The sequence below is a fragment of the Lontra canadensis genome, unplaced genomic scaffold (assembly GCF_010015895.1).
Source record: "Lontra canadensis isolate GAN:19392208 unplaced genomic scaffold, GSC_riverotter_1.0 scaffold9, whole genome shotgun sequence".
NCBI lineage: Eukaryota > Metazoa > Chordata > Mammalia > Carnivora > Mustelidae > Lontra > Lontra canadensis.
This window is the reverse complement of record NW_022631003.1, coordinates 20,591,733-20,612,226: the sequence shown is the minus strand read 5'-3', so window position 1 is coordinate 20,612,226 and position 20,494 is coordinate 20,591,733. Positions and strand designations below refer to the sequence as shown.

Sequence of the window (20,494 nt, the reverse complement as noted above, 5' to 3'; positions counted from 1 at the left end):
TATCTACCTTATGAGACTACCCTGAGAGTTAAATCAATAATGCATGTGTCTTGCTTTTAGCATAGTCCCTGATACATAGTGAATGCTCAGTAAATATTAGCTAGTATTATTAGCAGAACCACCATCATTTATTATTAGCTACCAAGAACAGGTTCTTCTTTTAAAATCCCACTCATTCATTTGTTCAACTAACATTTACTCAGTGCACACTGTGGTACTCTTCCTCATGCTAGGCATTGCAGATATTATAATAATAATAATAATAATAATAATAATGTTAATTTCCTGCCATTGAGGAAACTGTAGTCTACTAGAGGAGACCAGACACATAAGCCACCAAATATGTGTGTTCTAGCAAGTTCGGTGATTTAGATATATACAGGGTATTTGGAGAGAACAAAACAAGGCTGCCTAACCCCTCAACCCAGCCTTGGGGGCATGGTGAGGAAAGTCTTCTTGGAGTAGATACCACCCACATTGAATCCTAAATGTTGAGTGGTGTCATTCAGAGTAAGATTTAAATAAAGAATTCCAGGAAGGGTGAAGCCATTCTGATAGGAAACAGCATAGTGTGTTATTTTCAGATCAAGGTTAAGGCTAGGAACCCTGAAGAGAGAAGTTAAAAAGAAAGCAGAAAGGCCAGAAAGAAGAGAGAGAGGAAGAGAGGAAGGTAGGGAAAGAAAGGGAAGGGGAGAGAGGAGGGGAAAGCATGGAGAATAACTATGTACTCATCCAGGGAGGGTGGAAATCATTCTGTAGATGAAGGAGGAGGCACTGACAGTCTTTGAAAAGGGTAAGGATGGGGTCAGATCCAAAGGATCGACAGGTCATGCTGGGGGCCTGGTAGAGGATGGACTGGGCGCGATAAGACTGAGGGTGGGGAGACCAGGCAAGAGGTGGAATGAGAATGGAAGCTACTGTGAGATCCTTTCCTGCCATTTCTAGCTTCCAAAGCTGGAGAAAGGCATTTCATGGAGAAAAGGAGTGACTTTGGATAGCATAGTCCAGAATATTCCAGAAAGACTGTTTTGCACATACTTGGCAGGTAGGTGTGTCCACAAAGTTGGATGATTCTGCCTCAGGAGGGTGATGGAGCCGGGACAATCTTAGAAGGAGTGGTATCGCTAGGGAGTTAGTCCTCTAGTCCTGGCCTTGGTGAGGTGTGAGGAAGCCATTCTATGAATTCCACAGGGCATCTCCTTAGAAGCCTATCTTTCATGATTTTTTTTTCTTTTCTCTATTGTCTAGTCTTTTAAAATTACAATGTATTTTCAATGACTTTGACCTCTCCTATTTGTGCTCCTTCATTGCCTTGGTGAATTTTATGTGTCTTTTCAATGTTCATGCCTTGTTTCTTTTCATATATATTCACAGCCTTATGTTGTGGATTTCCTGGATGATCACACTCTCAACTATGCTGCTTCATTGTCCCTGAAAACACATTCATAATTATCAGAGTTTACATTCAGATTTGTGGTCTGGAAAACATTGTCATTATACTTACACAATATGTTCCTTTTCCACAATCCCTCCTGTTAACTTTCTTTTCAGCCCTTGCACACGAACACCCTGCCACACTAAAAACAGCTCACTACAGTCTCACCTGATGAGGTCCTGGTCCAGTTCCGGCCCCCTTTTCTAGCTCTGGATATTTTGCACGAGAACCTAGTTTTCCTTGGGGTTGCTTTACTGAATGTGAAACTACTTGCATCATTTTCCTTAGCATCCTGAGATATACTTTGGAGGTGCACTGGCCCACCATGTCCAAGATCAATGATCGATTCCTGTGTGTTTTCAAATAACCTTTTCTTTAAACATCTTAAACACATTTGAAATTCAGAGGAGGATCATGAGGGGGGAATGTGATGAAACTTACCAGGAGGCAAAGGGCTGAACAAGCTGGGATCTGACCAGTAAGCAGTGTTTGAAGAGCAGTAGTATAATCATCGCTGGCTCCCAGGGGTCTCCCATGAGAAGTCAGTGCCTTCTGGGCAGTGGCACTGCTTCCATTCCGTGCATTTTATCCTCCAGCTGCTCTGCATTCCTAGGGCCTCTAATGCTGTGGCAGAACCGAGGCGTGCCTATGGAGAGCAGGACGGATGAGCTATTCTGAGTCAGTGCCATTTGCTGAGCATCATTATTACTCCATGCCTGATCCTGTTCTTCTGCATCTTATAGAATACTGGAGGCAATACAGAGTAGTGGGGAAAAGCCAAGGTTCTGACATCAGATCGCCTGGGTTCACATCTTACTTCTACCACTTGCTTTGGCAGGGGGAGCCCCAAGACAGGGATCTTACATAAACCTTCTGCTTAGGTTTCTAATGCTGAAGAGGGTTTGTGGAAGGGGTGCATGGAGAATAAAAAGGGAGATAGAAGGCATGGGATGTTTGGCCACAAGGTTTGGCATGTAGGCCAGTTGGAAGAAGATGCCAAATTGGCTGACACTGAGACCCCATGACTGTCCAAGTCACCCCCTCGAGGCCTGGGGGTCAAGGGGCCAGGTGGGAAATACAGTCACAAGCCACTGTCAGACTTGACAACAAAAACGCTAGCTCGTTGGCCCTACTTAAATCCAGAGCTCTGAGCTTGAGTGCAGGCCTCCTGCTTCTCCTTCCCTTGGCCCCAGGCAGGGGAGCAGTTGCTCAGGAATAGCGAACTGGTGAGCCAGCCCACTTCGTGGCTTCTGAGATTTTCACAAAAAGCTGATGATAGACACCACCATGAGCACCACAACTGCTGGCATTTCCTCAGGGCTTGTCGTGTTCCAGGCATTCCACAAAGCAGTGTATGTACATTATTTTATTTGACTTTTATCAAAATCCCGTGGAGATAGTTTGAGTTATTCTCTATGGCCTTTTATAGGTGAGATAAACAATGTGTGATGAGGACTTGCTTTGATTATAAAGAATAGACACCCAACTTGAACTAGCTTAAGCAAAAGGCAAATTTATTACAAGGATAACAGGCTATCTCATCAGAACCCACAACAGAACTGTGGTGGGACCTCTAGAGTAGCTACAAGCCAGGACTCTGATGCTCTCAGATAGCTTACTCTTGCCCAGTTGTATATACTTTTCTCTGGCCGCTGGCTTCATTCTTCTCTCTCTCTCCATAAAAAACAGGTTTTTTCTTAGGGTACCAAACATGCTTGCCCACTGCATCTGAATTTTTTGTATTCTAGCTTATGCTACTGGGGTGACACTGACTTGGCACTCCTTTTGGTCCTAAGGTTACAAATCCCAGGGATTTCACCCAGCAGTCAGGTCCCCTGGCCCTGAGGCCAGGAAATGGACTGAGAAGTGCAGTCACATGACAGCTTCCATAGGACCATGCAGTTGGAAGAAACAGTGCACAAAAGGAGGAGAGACTGAACTAAGGAAAGAGGTCAGGGGAGAGAGTGAGCACAAAGAGTCAGGCAGAAGGTGGCAGGTGGGTAGAGCAGCAGGCATCCATAACACAGAGTTTAAAAGGTTAGGTCAAACCATATGATAATTGACTTTCTCTGCTTGACTTATTTCACTCAGCATAATCTCCTCCAGTCCCATCCATGTTGGGTATTCATCCTTTTTGATGGCTGCATAATATTCCATTGTGTATATGGACCACATCTTCTGTATCCATTCATCTGTTGAAAGGCATCTTGGCTCTTAGGAGAAGCAAAGGAAAAATGAAGGAGGTGAAATCGAAGGGGGAGACGAATCATGAGAGACTGTGGACTCTGCAAAACAAACTGAGGGGTTTGGAGGGGAGGGGGTAGGGGGAGGAGTTGGCCCAATGATGGGTATTAAGGAGGGCATGGATTTCAAGGAGCACTGGGTATTGTTATACATAAACAATGAATCTTGGGACACTACATCAAAAACTAATGATGGATTGGATGATGACTAACATAACATAATAAAAAATAATAATGATTCTAAAAAATAAATAAGTAAAAAGTAAACAGTTAGGTAACTTGTCCAGAGTCACACACAAACCAAGTCAGGACTCAAATTAGGCCTTTCGGACTTCAAAGCCTATGTACTCGACTAATAGGACAAAACAGAATGAGGTAGTAGGGTGAATGAATGAATGGATTAATCAATACATTAATACATTCACGCATGCATGCATCACGTCTATTACGTATATACACAAATACTTGTGAAGCCAGTGCTCAAATCCAGGAAGTCGCATTCGGAATGGTCAGACATTACACACCTCCCTTTCCCCTCACAGCTTCTCATTTGAGGATAAAGGAGGAGAGTAAGAAGAAGCCGACCTGATGATGAGCAGTGTTCATGACTGGAGCCTGTGGCCCGGGCCTCAAAAGCAGATGCTAGCAGCACCCCTGGCGTCCACTCACATCCGGCAGTCAGCAGCCTGGCTGAGCTGTGTTCTGGGGCGAGCCCATGTTCTGAGCGTGTTATACACACATCCAGAGCCCGGCGATGTAGGAGGGAGTTGACTCGGGGAAAGCAGGACAAGCCTGGGTACTGCTGAAATTTGACCTGTACGTCCCTACCTGCCTCCCTTGTGTGCTAGAGGATGGTGCAGGGCTCCGTTTGGGAGCTTCAGAGGAGGGCCTTTTTTGGGAACAGGGAGCTTACGGGAGATGGTGGAGCTCAACTCTCAGTGACTAAGCCCTCGTAAGTCCCCAGATGGGGCTCTGAGGTTCATGTCCAAGGACAGGGGAGCAGCGGCTTGGGAGATTTCAAACACTTCAGGACAATGTGCTGAACCTTTCAGTCTATTTGAGCCTCTGTGGCAAGCTATGAACAAAATGCTCCAATCTGGAAGAATGAATGCCGTTTCTAAAATCTTCATCTCATCCCAGGGCAGGGTTTATGAAGAGGGAATACCTGGCTCTTTGGGACTCTTTGGATTCAAGGCCTTTGCTAAATCTAGAGGGGTCACAGCATTTTTAATCCTTGTGGTTTCTGTTTTTATTTGTATGAAAATAGCACACAAAACCAAAAGAATTGCACGGAGTTTACCCTGACACGTTGTAATGAATTGAGTTAAGGTTTGAGAAGTTGGAGTTTGTTCAGTATTTCCCCCTTGCCACTTGCATGGAAAAAAAAAAAACAAAAACAAAACCCAAAACAAAACAAAAAACCTGTGTTTCTGGGAGGAAGTTAAGCATGTTAAAGAGTTGTACCCATGTTTCAGTCGTAGGAGTAATAGTGATAATGAAGAGGGGGAGAAGGAAGAGGAAAACGGCAAATACTTGCACAAAGCTGAGATGTACCAGGCCCAGAGAGATGAAGTAACTCACCAGAGGTCACACAGCCTGTCAGTGCTGTGCCTCCCACTGCCACCTGCTACCGTCCTGTCAGGCCCACACTGCAGACTTGCCACAGAGCCTGTAGACACAACCATTGTTCAAAGTTTCTGAGAGGCTGGGGTGGGGGTGGGAGGCTACAGGGTTGAAGCTGCCTCCTCCCTCTCAGATCACAGTAAGGTGAGGAACAAAGAGGTCTGGAATATTCTCTTGACAACAGGGCAGACTGAAAGAAATGTGGACTTCTAGAGTCAAAGAGGTCCAGGATAAGACCCTGGACCCTCAGTGAGTCTGTGTTTTGTCTGTATTATGGGCATCACAACATTCCCCCTTCTGGGGAATTAGTGACCAAGGAACACCACGACTCCCTGTGAGGTTCCTGGCCTAAGGTCTGGCCCTGAAGAGCTGGACTTCATTCCAGTATTATCGCCGACTTCATTCTCGATCGCAGGCCTCATCCTTCTTTCTCTCTCTCTAGGCCAGGTTTCTCATCACATCTGTTCATGGAGTTATCTGAAATGCCCACAACTGTCCTCTGCTCCCCAGGAACTCAGAGGCTTCCAGCCATAGCACCCCCTTCTACTCTAGCTTGCCATTTCCCCCTTCCTCTGCTCTCCAGAGCAGGAGACACGGAGGGCAGAACGAGGAGTCGAGAACAAAGATCTGTCCAAGGGCGATGGCTGGCGGCACGGGGTGGGAGGAATGCACAGTCCCCAGGGAGCCCCGGGCGTCAGGGAGAGCAGCCGAGGCCTGGGGTGACAACTACTGGCTCCATCTTCCTGGGAGACCCACACCAGTGCCAGGCAAGAATGGCCGGCTGGACCTCCCCGGGGCCCGTGTGTCCCCAGGCTGCCGGTCCCCAGCTTCCTGAGCCCCAGAGGAGCCATAATAGACCCAGGCGGTCATGGATCAAATTTGAATATGGAAATTACTTGCTAATGCATTTTTCAGATGCTGGTGTTCTAAACCTAGATATCACTGGTTATGCAGATGATTGGGAGAAGGGGCCTCATGCTCTGCTGGTGGCCTTGTTAGGTTCTCAGTGCACCGGATTTTGCCATCACCATTTACAGCAGTGCGCACAGGAACTGAGTCAGTCCAGGGCAGCTCTATAATCAGGATGCTGGAGAGAGACAGAATGAAGAGAAGCAGTGTGTGTGGCAGCCTTTGCCTCCAAAGGCCTTTTTGGGGAAGAACACCAGAATTCAACCTGGTGCAGCCTTTGGAGGCTACGGGGTATTTTTTTCCCCTGGTGACAACACTCAGAGATTTACTAAGAACACACTTGCTCAAGCCAGGACAAGGAACAACAAGAAATAAAATAGTGCGGTCTCTGCCCTAAAGGGCTTAAAGACATATTCAGACATAGGGATTTTATATCAAACTCCAGCTAGCATTTTAATATCACAGCAAGAGGGAGTGGTTGACCGACGAAAGTATTCCGGAAGATCAAACAGAGCTTTTTCTTGGAGCAAGGTGAGCAAGCTCAGCATCTTGGAAGTGAGGAGGCCTGAGAAGGGCTGAGAAGGATGCAGAGCACTGGAGAGGGTTGGAAGGACTGACAGAGGGAAGACTGAACAACACGGAGGCAAAGCTACATGTCCATCAGACAGTAGAGGACAAGCTCCGTGCAAAAGGGAGGAGTGAGGAACGCATGAGAGTGGGGTAGATCTTTTGTTTTTAAAGTGGGAAAACCAAATGTTCCATGTATAGAGACATGAGCTTATGAAAGAAAGAAAGGTAAAGGTGAAATTCTGTGCATTAAAAAAATATACAGCGAAAACAGAAGACAAATCTCAGAGGGAGGACCATATTTCAAGCATGTCTGACAGATAGCAGATGACTATCCTGCTGCACCAGGAGCTCCCTACAGATAGGTAAGAAAGACAAACAGCTCAATGGAAAATGTGTGAAGGATAAGACTAGAGGATAAAAGAGGAAAACCTAAATGCTAACAGATGTGCAGAGGTGCTCTCACTCACTGTGAGCCAAGGAGATGAAAATTCAAGCAATTAGATGCCGTTTTTCTTTCCTTTGATTGGCAGACGTTAATAGTGTTAAAAATCTAGTGCTGGAGAGAACGTGTGCAATGGGCACTTGTGTTCTTTGCTGATAGGAAGGTCAGTCCCTACACACCTTTGGGAAGGTATTCCCAAAGAACATTTAAAAGCATAAATATCCTTTTATTTTGCTTGTTCAGATTAATGAGCATGAATGCTTTGGAAATATCAACATATGTATTATGTATTTTGGTTACATTTATTTTTAGGAAATATCCTAAATATTTACTAATAGGGGCACACCTAAATGCATTGAGACATGTCCATTACTAAGGATACCTTGCAGCTGTTTAAGGGAGTTAGTGCTAACTGGGAGTAAGCCCATAATGTATAATGAAGTGGAAAAAGCAAGTTGCAGAGACAAGTGTATATTATGATACGATTTTGGAAGACACACACATGCACACACACACATGTCCCCCTTTTCATATATATGTGTATGTATTTTGTATAATATAATGGATGGCCATACATCAAAATGTCCTCTTGGTTCCCAGTGATGGGGAGGAGGGGCGGATATGGAGGAATAAAGATTGAGCAAAATGGGATACTAGCAGACACTCAACCTTTAGAAGTCTTCAGTGCTAAAATGAGTGGCTTTAGGGAAGAGAAATGGGAGTGCCTTCCTAACCTCAGACTTATGCTCTGTTAGGAGTCTCTGGCCTGGCGCAGCTTTGGGACAGACTGGGATGTGTGTTCAGGCTGCCTGGCAGGCGCTGTGCCTGTTATTTTAGCGTGGTCAAGGAAATCACATGTAGTTTTAAACTTTGTATTTTTAGGACACCTGGTGGCTTAGTTGGTTAAGCATCTGCCTTCGGCTCAGGTCATGATCTCGGGGACCTGGGATAGAGCCATTGGGCTCCCACATTGGGCTCCCTGCTTGGCCGGGAGTTTGCTTCCCCCTTTCCCTCTGCTCCTCCCCCTGCTTGTGCTCTCTTGCTCTCTCTGTCAATTAAACAAATAAACTCTTTTTTAAAAATAGGTAAAAATTTTTAAGATTTTGCATTTTTTAAAGTCAGCAGAATGCATATAATAAGCAAGTGTTGAGTGTTAGAGCCAGATGCCATCTCAAACAAGAAACAAAAACATTTTGATTTTTGAAAAATAACCTTTGACACCTAAAGAGGCTTTCATAAGTGCTTTTATTCTAGGATCTTAAAAAATTACCTTCTGTGCAGATGAGAGAGGCAGCCCGGGGAGACTGATGTCCTTTGCTATCTGTGCAAGGACTACGGCAGCCTTCACAGCAGCCATGCCCTGCCCAGGCCCCGCTCCCTTCTCCATGATGACACACTCACCAAAGGGACAAACTCAGGGACTTTCAGCAGGAATATGGTCCCTGTGGCTGCCTTTTTTACATGTGGCCTTCTCAGGGTGCTAATGGGTACCAGTTTCACTAGTGGTAATGGAGGAAATCCTTTAGCAAAAAGGAAGACTTTGAAGTCTGAAATCACCACAGATCAGTTCTCTGGAATTTTCCTGAGCAGAGGCTATGGAATAATATGTGGCAGGTTTGTGAGGTAGACTTCCTTTTGAGGAGAAATTCCCAGCTGAACAGGTGTTCAGCTTGTACCAAGCGTACCAAACCAGAACCCCTAAAAATGACTCCATGTTTTTCTGAGGAAACTCATCAGAGATTTTTTTTTTTTTTGGGTCTCTTGAGAAAGATGATTTCAGTTCTCAAGAGCTCTTTTTAAATGTTAGTATGGAGAACTGCCTTTTTTATAGACAGATGTTGTTGGTAAATGTGCGCCTGGTAATGATGTTTGTTTAGTGCTTATCTCTGAGGAATTCAGAGCACTTTATAGGCGTTTTCTTCGTTATTTCCTCAAGGTTTTTCTTTTTCTGATCATATTTTAACTTCAGCTACAAATTCTTCATTCAGCTTTTCTCACTGTATTTTCTCTGAAATATCTGCATTTCCGTTATTACAAACTCACACCAGTCCGGATATTCTAGGAAAGCATTTAGAAATTTCCCTTTTAGTGTCGTCCTCTTGCCGTTCTTTGTCACTCTGAACAAACCCTCCCATCTATAATATCTCCACCATACTTCCTCACTTTTAAACAAGTTGTTGAGACATACTTATTTTTCCACACAAAAAGTTCCTATTATACCTAGTTGTTCACTTGTTTCTAAATGCTTGCTCCTTGCCTTGAGGTAGCTCATTTGAGGTGATTAAACATGGCCTTTCGCATGAGCACTGTGTATTGGCATTGTGAATCTGATATTTATGGTGGAGGGCTCTTTTTCTTTTCCTTTTTTCCTCCCAAAACTGTTTCTCCTTTCAGTCCTGGGGAATTTGTGAACTTCTCTTCTTCACGGCAGTCATCCTTGAAGAAACAATAAAAAAGAATCATTACTTGAAGACAAGCTAATCTTTTTGTATAAACAAACCCGACACTTCCCTCCCTTGAGGAAATAATCACGTAAAACACTTTACACTGGACTCTAATCAGGTGGAAGTGTGGTAGGGAAACTCCGTCCTAAAAAGATTCTGGGATCCTGAGATTTTATGCAAGGCACCTTAGAAATCATTCCCTTATTCTACCAATATGGGCACTGAGACTCAGAGTTTTAAACAATTGTCCATGGTCACAAAAATACTTAGGGTTACATTCAGAATTTAGGGTAGGAGACAAGACACCTGAAAAATTAAAGTCACTAACTGCAATAGTGAGTGGCATGAGATAATGAATGATTTGGTAACTCCGGGCCATGTGTGGGCTGGCAAATGTTTAATAACTGGGGGATGGGCAAGGGAAGCCCTGGAAATTCGTTGTTTGCCAATTTCAAATTAGCCCCAGTTAATTTCAAGCTACCGGTGTGACACCATTGACCAAGGTGTTGGGAAGGGATGAGTGCTATCCATCTGGCTTTCTAGAAAATGAAGATTATCCAAGTAGATTGAACAGATCTTTAAGGAGGAGGAGAAGTGAGTTAGGCTGATTCTCCCCATCATACCTTTCAGCTATGAAGGGCTGTCCTTGGTCTCTCTTTGGAGCAATGGTAGGACTTTGATCCTTTGCTCTTGCTACTGCCTGGATGGATAGACTACTCTTTGCCTCATGCTCTACCACATTTCAGGGCCCAGCTCAAAGATAAGGATCTTCACCAAGCTTTTCCCCAGCCCTTTCAGAAATAATCACTTCTATTCTGAATCCCAGAGTACTTTATTTATACCTCTTGTTAGGTAATTACCAAAGCCTAATTTGATCTTCTTATCAAGAGATAGTGTCTTTCCACCTAGACTGTCCTCAGAGGACAGGGATGGCGCTTTACTCCTTCAAGGTCAGAGCAGCAGTGCGGGTAGTGGGTAGAGCCCAAGGTCGGGAGCCAGAGCGTTCTGCTTCAAATCCTGCCATTGCACTCACTCACCATGATGGTGTGGGTAAGTCATCAAACCCCTTTGTTCTCAACTGTGAAATGAGACATTAAATAATAGTCCCCATCTCACAAGCTGGCTGCGATGATTAATGAGATTTTTAGAATGTTCAGTGCCTACTGTATCCTAATCCCTTGCTAAATGCTACCTGGTATTGTTATGTGTAACACAGCCTAGTGCCTGGGACAGAATTGGCATGCAGCTGCTCTAGGTTGAATTGAACTAAAGTGAAGCAAGGAATGACACGGGTCGCTCACTGGGAAGCTGAGAAAAGGTATGCTAGTGGGGCCTCTGTATGCCCGTTATTGCTGGATGAAGGAGAATGATCTAGTAAATAACAATCATTTGATCGTAGAATTATAGGATCAACAGCTAGTTTCCCAGCTGTGGTATGATGGATGCGCAGCAGAATGGGATCATCTGTGCCCTTCCCTCACCCCATGTGCTAGATACTGTACAGCCGTAAATATACTGTTTGTTATTGCAATAGCTCTTATAAGACGCTGTTAGTTGACGTGTCTCCTTTTAAATACTGTGCATTTGCTTTTCAGAAAAAATCTAAGTGCTCGACGTCATGTATAAATATTACTAAATTTCATTCCATTTGGTTTAGCCCATTGCAATTAATTCCTATCACTCCCAACCTTGATTCTGCAGTGCCACAGTTCATCCATCCCATTTAGCCTTGCGCTATGTGCGGTTTTGTAAGCGTTGCTTCTGTTTGGTTTTAGGAAACTCGATGCAGGCCACTTGTAAGGACAGAGTCTCTGGACCTGTCAGTTAAAGACCTCTTTCCCAGCTGGCACTGATTCATTAAACAATCTTTTTTTTTTCTTTTTGGGGTAAATATTTTAAACTCTTTTCAAATCTATCAAAGTATACAATAATCGATACTATGTTCCATGTTGTTCACAAGGGTGTCGTGAGAAGCTTGGCCAGAATGCTATCTCTGCAGCATTTTTGTCTTACAGAGAGAATCAGTCCATTAGAAAAGGAAATGCTGCTGGCTTGTTGAAACCTGTTCCTGATTAACCTATATTAGCTCTCAATGTCAATAATCTCCTTTTCCACTATGAACAAAAGGTTCATATTTCAAAATAGTGATGTTAACACTGTCAAGGTAGATTAAGCTGCATGCATACCCCTCGACCATCTAGGTGAGAAGTTTGGACACATCCCGAGGGCAGTGAGAGGCTGTCGGAATTCTTAAATAGCGATTATATAACCAAGTGATGTTTTAGGAAGAGCCATCTGGCAGCAGTGTCCACAGTGCGCTCCGGGGGGTGGGGACGCTGTGTGAAGTTCAGAGTTGCCTGCAGTCATCCCATAGTGGGATGCTGCACCCCTGGACTAGACTAACAGCAGTAAAGCCAGAAGAGAACAGATTTGGATTTAAAAGAAAAGACCCACAAGGGACTATTGAGAGAAGATGATAAGACTGAAAAATAAATAGAAATAGGTACATGAGGGATCCCCAACCTTTCCCCATCCTTGAACATACAGAAAATGATACCAGTTTGGCCACTGGGATAAATAGGGCGAGTTGGAGGTGACCCAACATCATGGGTCCCCAGGGTGGGGGTCTCCCTTCCCCCCAAGTCCTGCCTCCCTTCTAACCGCTAGCTGAAGACATAAATATCCCCATATGGCTGGGAAGCTATTTGGATAATTCTGCTTGGGAAATAAGTACTCTTAGCAATATGAAGAAAAACAGACTTGCACCAAAATAGGACCTTCGGTTCGGAGAAGATGATACACAAAAAGGAAAGCAAACATTTGGTTCAGTGCCTAATTCTGAACACAAAAGTAAAATATGGCTTATACACTTGGAAGAAAACTAGCACCAAGGTTAATGACCAACAAGTCGGTCTAGGACACCAAGCCACTGTCCATGGTACAGTGATACAATAGAACAAGGGCTGTGGCTGTACAGACCTACTAGGTGTCTACTAGGCAGATGGGAGGGAGGTACAAACCACACCTAAGAAGTTACTCGGGAGAAATCCAACTAGACAAAAACAGAAACGAAGGAGTTTGGGTTTTGTAGGAATGTGGAAATCTAAGCCAATTTGCTTGAAAACTTATGAAGTGCTGCCCATTTGTTACTCCTTATTGATTTATGTACTTAATAATTAAGTAGTTTTGTAGTCCTGGGGCCTCACTTTCACTGCTAATTTGCTTTGTTGCATGGAGGAAATTATAGATTGGAAAAATGCAGGAGCTTACAGTCCATAATTCCTGGGGTAATTGAAGATGTTTGGTTATAGAAAATGAAAAGGTATAAACTCCAGGGCAGAGTAAGAACAAGAACCCACCAACAAAGTCCTGCAGATTCTATTACAACAACAGGAATGAATGGCTCTTCGAAAAGAAAACGGAAGCCACACGTTTCTCCTGGTGATTGACCACAGGACCACCATGTGAATGATTCCAGGGGGCACTCACTTCTCACACTGGAGCATGTTTGAATGGCGCTCCCTGAAGTTGGGGTACACAGCCTGTGTATACAGAAAGACCTATGTGATTCATCCTGGGGCTCCCACCCAAGCCAGCAGATGCATATCTGCACTGACCCATGGCATTCACCACCACCCAAGCACGCTTCCTTCCCTGGCTAAGTGGCATCAGCCTCCTTTAACCCTGACTTCTCATTTTCTTCCAATTCAGATCTACCCAGTTCTCCACAATGGCTTCCCACTGGACCTCTGTTACAAGCCAAAACACATCCTTCTGGCTCATTTGCTCCAGTCATTCTATTGACCTTTCCAGAGCTATTTGCTGCTCTCACTATCATGCTCCTTGTTACAGTTAAGTGGGAAAAAACCGGCAGTCACACAAGGCAGGAAACTTTGGCACCCTCCCAGCACTTGTGCGGGCTTTTGTGTTAGCACTTACCATCTATCGCTGTAAACATTTGTTTACATTTCTGACTCCCTGACTCAATGTGAGCTTGACGGAAGGGCGGAAGGATGCCTCATTGAGCCCCAAGGTTTTGCAGGGTGCCCAGCACGTGGTAGATCCTCTTACCAATGTTTGGTATGTGAGTGAGCAAATGAATATATTACCTTTCTTACATACGGACATGGTAGACTCCTTTTGAGCATACATGTTAAAAAGAATTTCCCCACTATTACATACGATACCTATGTCTATTTACCTGGGTGATGCCAGGAGGGGCTGCTAAGGTCTCTTGCCAGTGGTTTCTGAGTCTCTTGTTTACCCCTGTGCAGGTGGGCAAGTGGAAAGACAAGTCCCTGCAGATGAAGTACTACGTGTGGCCCCGAATGTGTCCTGAGACAGAAGAACAGGAGGATGACCATCTGAGCATTGTAACCCTAGAGGAAGCCCCCTTTGTCATTGTGGAGAGCGTGGACCCTCTGAGTGGAACCTGCATGAGGAACACAGTCCCCTGCCAAAAACGCATAGTCTCTGAGTATGGCCCCTTCCCCAGTGCTCTGGGTGGTGTGGGATAGGCAGATCTGATAACAGCTGTCAGCACCTGCCTGGGTAGGGACCTGAAGCATTGAATGAATTGGGCACCATGTTGAATTTTCAGTTACTACTGGGTAGTGAATTGCTGAGCGGCCCTGTGGTTCTGTCCAGATCATGACCTGAGAGACTTACTGTGAACTATGCTCACATAGCTCTGTCCTTGCCTGGTCTCAACAACCGGGATGTCCAATTTAGAGCAATTTAAATTTGCATTGGTGTTGAACCATGTTTCCTTGAGCCATTATGCCCTGAAATTTTGAGATTTTGAAACATTTTTGGAAATAGGTAAAAATAAGCTGTGATCCCATTAGAAGTCAGATAATGGTTCTCTTTGGTGAGGGTGGGAAATGCCTGGAAGAGAAAATAAAAGGGTAATTTTTCTGTCTCTCGATTTGGCGCTGGTTAAATGGGTACGTTCAGAGTGTGCAAATTTATCCAGTTGTACCCTGAGGGTATGTGCACGTTCCTGAGGTACATTATACTTCAAAGGAGCACTAAAAATTGTGAGAAAACACAGTTCAGTGTGATGAACTAATGAAAGAATTGCGGTTCTGTGGTCTCATTTATTTCCTCACTCAGGGCTGGTACACATTGTGCTCAGCAGTGAAGGGGAAGACCTGCTTTTGGGTTGGAGTTTTAATGGTAAAGGGTAATATCTGCCTTGTTTTGTTTTTTTGTGTCTTGCGTTGGTTAGGAATAAAACAGATGAGGAGCCAGGTTACATCAAGAAGTGTTGCAAGGGATTCTGTATTGACATCCTTAAGAAAATTTCTAAATCTGTGAAGTTCACCTATGATCTCTACCTGGTTACCAATGGCAAGCACGGGAAGAAGATCAATGGAACCTGGAACGGTATGATTGGAGAGGTAAGTGTCCAGAGCGTCAGGGCCATTTCTGCTTTTCATTTATTACATTTCACATCAATACAAAAAAAAATGCTCCTTTATAAATTTGAGAAAAGAGAAAATAGTAAATAGACTTCCTATTCCCGCTCTACTAAGGAAACCCCTGCTGGGCTCTGTTTCCCTTGCATTGGCCCCTTGCCTTCCTAATTGGAGCATTGTGCCTTTGTCCCAGGTGGTCATGAAGAGGGCCTACATGGCGGTGGGATCGCTCACCATCAATGAGGAGCGATCCGAGGTGGTTGACTTCTCTGTGCCCTTCATAGAGACTGGCATCAGTGTCATGGTGTCACGCAGCAATGGGACTGTCTCACCTTCTGCCTTCTTAGGTAAGTGACACGCTGGCCGGCATGAAGCCAGCCGACATTCAGGGGAGGAACATGTGACTAGGCTCTTTCAGCCAGGAGGTGGTTTGCTAGGGGAGCTTAATCTGGGGGACTTTCAAAATCAGTTATTCTCCAACATGAAAACTGAAGACACCCAAAATCAGTGGGACAGCGTAAGACCCCGTAAGAAAACAGTGCTGGGCTGGCAGTCAAGGCTCCTCCTCTAGCCCCATTCCTGCTGCTCACTCATCACTTGACCCTGAAACGATATGCTCCATCCTGGGCCTCAGTTTCCCTCATCCATAGAAGAAGCCATTTCAACCAGCTAATCTCTGAGGCTACTTCCTGCTTTAATAATTTCTAATTCTTGTTATCATTGAAATACCTTTTTAATGATCTTTAAGAATTGAGTTCCACACTCCCAAAAGAGGTTTTCTGATTTTACCTGGTTTTTCTGAGCTTTGCCAGATACAATAGATCCGACGTTTGCTTTCACTCAACCCTGTCCTTCCTCATGCCGTTCTGTACTTCTCTACTCTACAGCATCAATTTTGTGTCGAAAGTTTTAGATGTGATATAAGACCTAGTGAAATAAGGCCAAGATTTCAATTAGATGAGCTCCTCTGTGAGCTCATACCCCATATTTTTTGCAGGGGCCATGAGAGCAGAGGGTTGGAAAATAAAATGTCACCTTGAGTGCAGGACATTGGGCTAGGAGACAGGAGGTCTGGCTTGGCCATAAACAAGCCATAAGCCCTTGGACAAGTCACAGACTCCCTGAAGGACAGCAACTTTTTTTTTTTTTTCATGAGGATATTGAAATAGACCTTGACTGATGTTTCTTAAAGCTCTATCCAGCGGGCAGGGGGCAGGGGGAAGTTCTTAATTAAGATACTATAAAGTGGAGTTATAGGTCCCATAGAATGTTCCCATAAATTGCACCAGTTTCTCAGCTCGCCTTCTCACAGTGAGGCAATTCTGGCCCTGCCAATTTTATGTGAGGTGTTATTAGATAGCACACACACTATGTGCATCAATCCTCATAGCAGCTTTATGTATTTCATTTGCTTTTTTCCTTTGCAAGGATAATTGGAACATTAAGAGATACAGACAAAACTACATTCTAATTCTAACCCATTAGTACAGCACTCACCTCAGCTTCTGTACTGGAAGAGCCAGAGGTATATCAGCATAGCCCTACAGTGACATAGCAGAGTGTGAGTGCGTGTGTGTGTGTGTGTGTGTGTGTGCGTGTGTGTGTGTGTGTGTTTAAAGGAGAAGCAGTTTTTGCAGGGGTCAAAGAAGCCAACATTTATTGAACATCTGAACACCTGTTAGGTGGTGTTCCAGGCATCACTGTACATCCTTTTGTTGCATTATCTCATTGATACTCACTGGTAATATTTTTATTCCCATTGTATGGCTCAGGAAACAGAATCTTAAACCCATTAAGCAATTTCCCAGTGACCTGTCAGTTCACAGCTGGCAGATCCAGGATTAAGGCCCAGATGTGACTTCCTGCAGAGCCTGCATTCCAGTTCTCATGGTGGCATTTCGGAGGGCAGCTCCCAAATCAGGCACTGGTGTGATGGCCAGAGACAAAGAAGGGATAGAACACAATGAGGAAGTACAAACTTTGCCCCAGAAGACCTCAGATTATAAACTGGCCCTGCCACTTTCTGAGTATGAACTTGAAAAGGACCTTGACTCCAGGAAAATAGATATGGTAATATCATAATGAAAGGGCCATTCAAAGGATTATATCAAACATATGGTCAAAGTACTTTCTTAAATCATAAGAACCAATACAAATGTTTTTGTATTCTGTGGACAGAAAGTTGCCCTGGGCTCCATGGGGGGGAAAGGAAACCTGGAGAGGATGCTTTTACTCCTTGTTCCCTAATCTTAGACAACAGTGAAGTCAGGGTAGGATGGCAATCAGTGAGAACCGAGGGGGCGGGGGGCTTCCCTGCTCCACCAGATAGAGGCTCTGAGTTAAACTTGCTGCCCTCGCATCTCATCTCGAGCTGCCACTGAAAGCTTTTTGCATTTCAGGGTGGGTTATGGACCTTATCAGGGTCCTTTTTAAATTGTTAAGTGACCAGGTTTTTATCATTCCCTTCAAAGTGCAAAAGGTTTCAGGTAAAGAAAACAGGTTCTAATTTCCAGCCAACTTCTCCCCTTTCTCAAATTCATTTTTATTAATGATTTGGGAAATGGAAAAAACAGTATGTTAATTCACATAGTTATGAGTTTACAATGTGATGTGACAGCTCAAAAGGCCAGAACTATTTTGAGACACAATTGAGGGAACATCGTACCATGGGAAAGAATAGCAATTGTCCCTTTTTGTAGGCCTTTGGAGAGGGGGCTCTTGGAAGACACTGTTCAATTTCTAGATACCTCCAAGCCAGAGAGATTGAGATCTGTGGAAGGGATTCAGCGGGGATGATTCAAGAAATTAAAGAAACATGTGGAGAACATTCTTGCTATCTTGCCTGGTCTTATCCCGTCAACCTTTCTCTTGGTGTGAGGAAACAGCTCATAGTTGTTTTGTTAATTACAGCCAAGTCATGTTCCCTGGTCATGGGCCACTTTCCCACTGTTACAGATACTGATTGTCAAGGTAGATGGATTTTTTTTTTTACATTGACTTCTATTCTCCTGCCCTAATGATACCCCATATACACCACATTCAAGTGGATTGAAAGGTAAATGTAGGCTAGGAAGTTTAGGAGAGATGAGGCAAGGGGGCAAAGAGTTACTCATTGGGTGTGGTGATTACTGAATCCAGTCAAGCCTGAAATGGCGACTCTGTCTGTGGAGAATGAATTGGCAGGTTTGGAAGCATTGGTGAAAGCTCCTCCAGGCCTCCATCCTCTGGTGTGGCCATCTAGGGGATGGCATCAACCAAGACCCAGTCCCCTCTGATTCACGTACCCCACTCTAATGCTTCTTACAGATACACATTTCCTGGCAATAGCAGAAACTCTGTCAAAAAGTTCATAGGCAAGAACCTCTCCTCCTCGTGTGTTTGAAAGAAAATAGACCTTGACCTGCCCATCAGGGCAATGGGACACTCAGACACAGCCCATCACTCCTCCCCGACCCAGGCCCTGACTCTCAGGAGACACGCAACACACCTGTGGTTTGTTTCCCCCCACGAAATACGTGTTGCCTGAGCAAATGACTATGCAGATTAATCAGAATCTGCTTGTTCCCTGTGTTAATTCTGAGCACTGATTTTTTTTTTCCCTTCCCCAGAGCCATTCAGTGCTGACGTATGGGTGATGATGTTCGTCATGCTGCTCATTGTCTCAGCCGTGGCTGTCTTTGTCTTCGAGTACTTCAGCCCTGTGGGTTATAACAGGTGCCTCGCTGATGGCAGAGGTAAGGTCGCCTACGACTGTCGCATTTCTGCGCGGGTGTCTCTCGTTCTCCATTCCGAGTCTCTCTACTCCTCATTTGGTGTCTGCCTGCTCCCTGACTTCCCCATTTCTGGAATTGAACCCACAGCCTTCTATGTCAACAGCCTGACAGCTCATTAGAGGTCCCCCCAATTAAGAGGTTAGTCTGGATCTGTATGTCCCTCGCTGGCAGAAGCCTCACCCAGTGAGCCCAGTTCTACCCCTGGGGTAAATGAGAGGAAAGCTGGCCGTAGGTTTGTGTAGCATAAATGTGTCAGAGGAAACTATTTTGATAACCTTAGGCTGTGAGCAGCCTGTCTGAACAGATGGACTAACTAGGTAGATAAAGCCATATATTAAGACTAAAGAAAATTAGGCTTCCCGAGATAGATTCTGGGTAGCTGTGGTGAAGGAGTTCTCCACCTCTGAGATGCAAGTTCTCCAAACCTGTGACCCTGGCTCATCTACCTCTGCCAGGAAGCATAGACATTGGGGGGGGGGGGGGGGGGGGTGGAAATTAAATGGCCAGCAGATAGCACTTTTCGCCCATCCCTACCATTGGGGGCAGTCCAGTTTTCTGGCTCAGCGGGTCCAGAGATACAAGGGCTGCCCCTGTGTTCAAGCCATTTACGAGACTTCACAAAACATTTACTCAATTCCTGAAGGGGGCACTTGGGATCCCCGTAAATAACTCATCCGAAACTTTTTGAGAATCCCACAATTAGGAACTACTACACTTTTTTCCCTGAATCTTCTCCCATCCAGGATGAGCTTTCTTCTGCAATCAGGCCTCTGGGAGGGAAGCCCTTTCTAAGCCCAGCTACACAAAGAATGATCTGTGGGGCACTTAGAAGACAAAGGTGCTTGCGCCCCATTTTTTAACATTCTGACTCACTAATTCCAGGTGGGTCTTGGACCACTGCTATGTGTCAGAGTAGTGGTTTTGTACCTTGGTCACAGTTAGAGTAACCACCCACCACAGTTTAATAAGAACCTCCGGGGTTGCGGGGCTAGGCAGCAGTGTTGTGTCAGAACTCCCCTAGTCCTTCTCACAGTCGAGGCTTCTGAATCCCTGCCACATGGGGACATTTCCAGGTGCAGACCTACCTTCTTCTTCGGCTCATGCATTCTGGCCTGGAAGTTTAAATGTCTTCACTATATGGTGCGGTCAGGGGGTTTGTGCCTGTGCTGAAGAGTCTTCCAGAAGCCTTGAGCTCCCCCCATCCTGAGGGGTATGATTAGTCACAAGCGAAACATCTGAGAAACCCCTAAGTACATACATACGTTGACAGCATCAAGAATGGAAGTGAGGGTGTGCTGTCCCTTCACCTTGAAGAAAACCAAGGAGGCAAAAGATCATCCAGCCACAAAATCCAAAGTCAGGGCTTTCAGTTACTTACTTACCAAGGGGTACCTGTCTTCACGAAGGATTTCAGCACAGGACCCCTATAAATATCAAGTCTCCGGGGCATTTTACAGTGGAAAGAACTTTGATTTATGAACAACTTTGGAGTTACACATCTGCTCCATAAAGTCAGGTCCCCATGCACAGATGTGTGTGCACAGTTAGATACGAGGCTTGACGTATGTAGTCACTGATTTACTTGTCAGAGCAGATGCTCTCAAGATCACAGATCGCATCGTAAGACCTGCGCTA

The 20,494-nt window shown here is 44.8% G+C and overlaps 1 protein-coding gene across 3 annotated transcripts in view; it reads left to right on the top strand.

Moving 5' to 3' along the window:
• Nucleotides 1-20,494, top strand: part of GRIN2B (glutamate ionotropic receptor NMDA type subunit 2B) — a 405,939-nt gene that overhangs the window by 341,100 nt on the left and 44,345 nt on the right. For all 3 annotated transcript variants that reach the window (XM_032855041.1, XM_032855043.1, XM_032855042.1), the window contains 4 exons: nt 13,941-14,143; nt 14,897-15,068; nt 15,280-15,433; nt 18,695-18,820. In XM_032855041.1, coding sequence (XP_032710932.1) covers nt 13,941-14,143; nt 14,897-15,068; nt 15,280-15,433; nt 18,695-18,820 — 655 coding nt within the window. The remainder of the gene's footprint in view (nt 1-13,940; nt 14,144-14,896; nt 15,069-15,279; nt 15,434-18,694; nt 18,821-20,494) is intronic.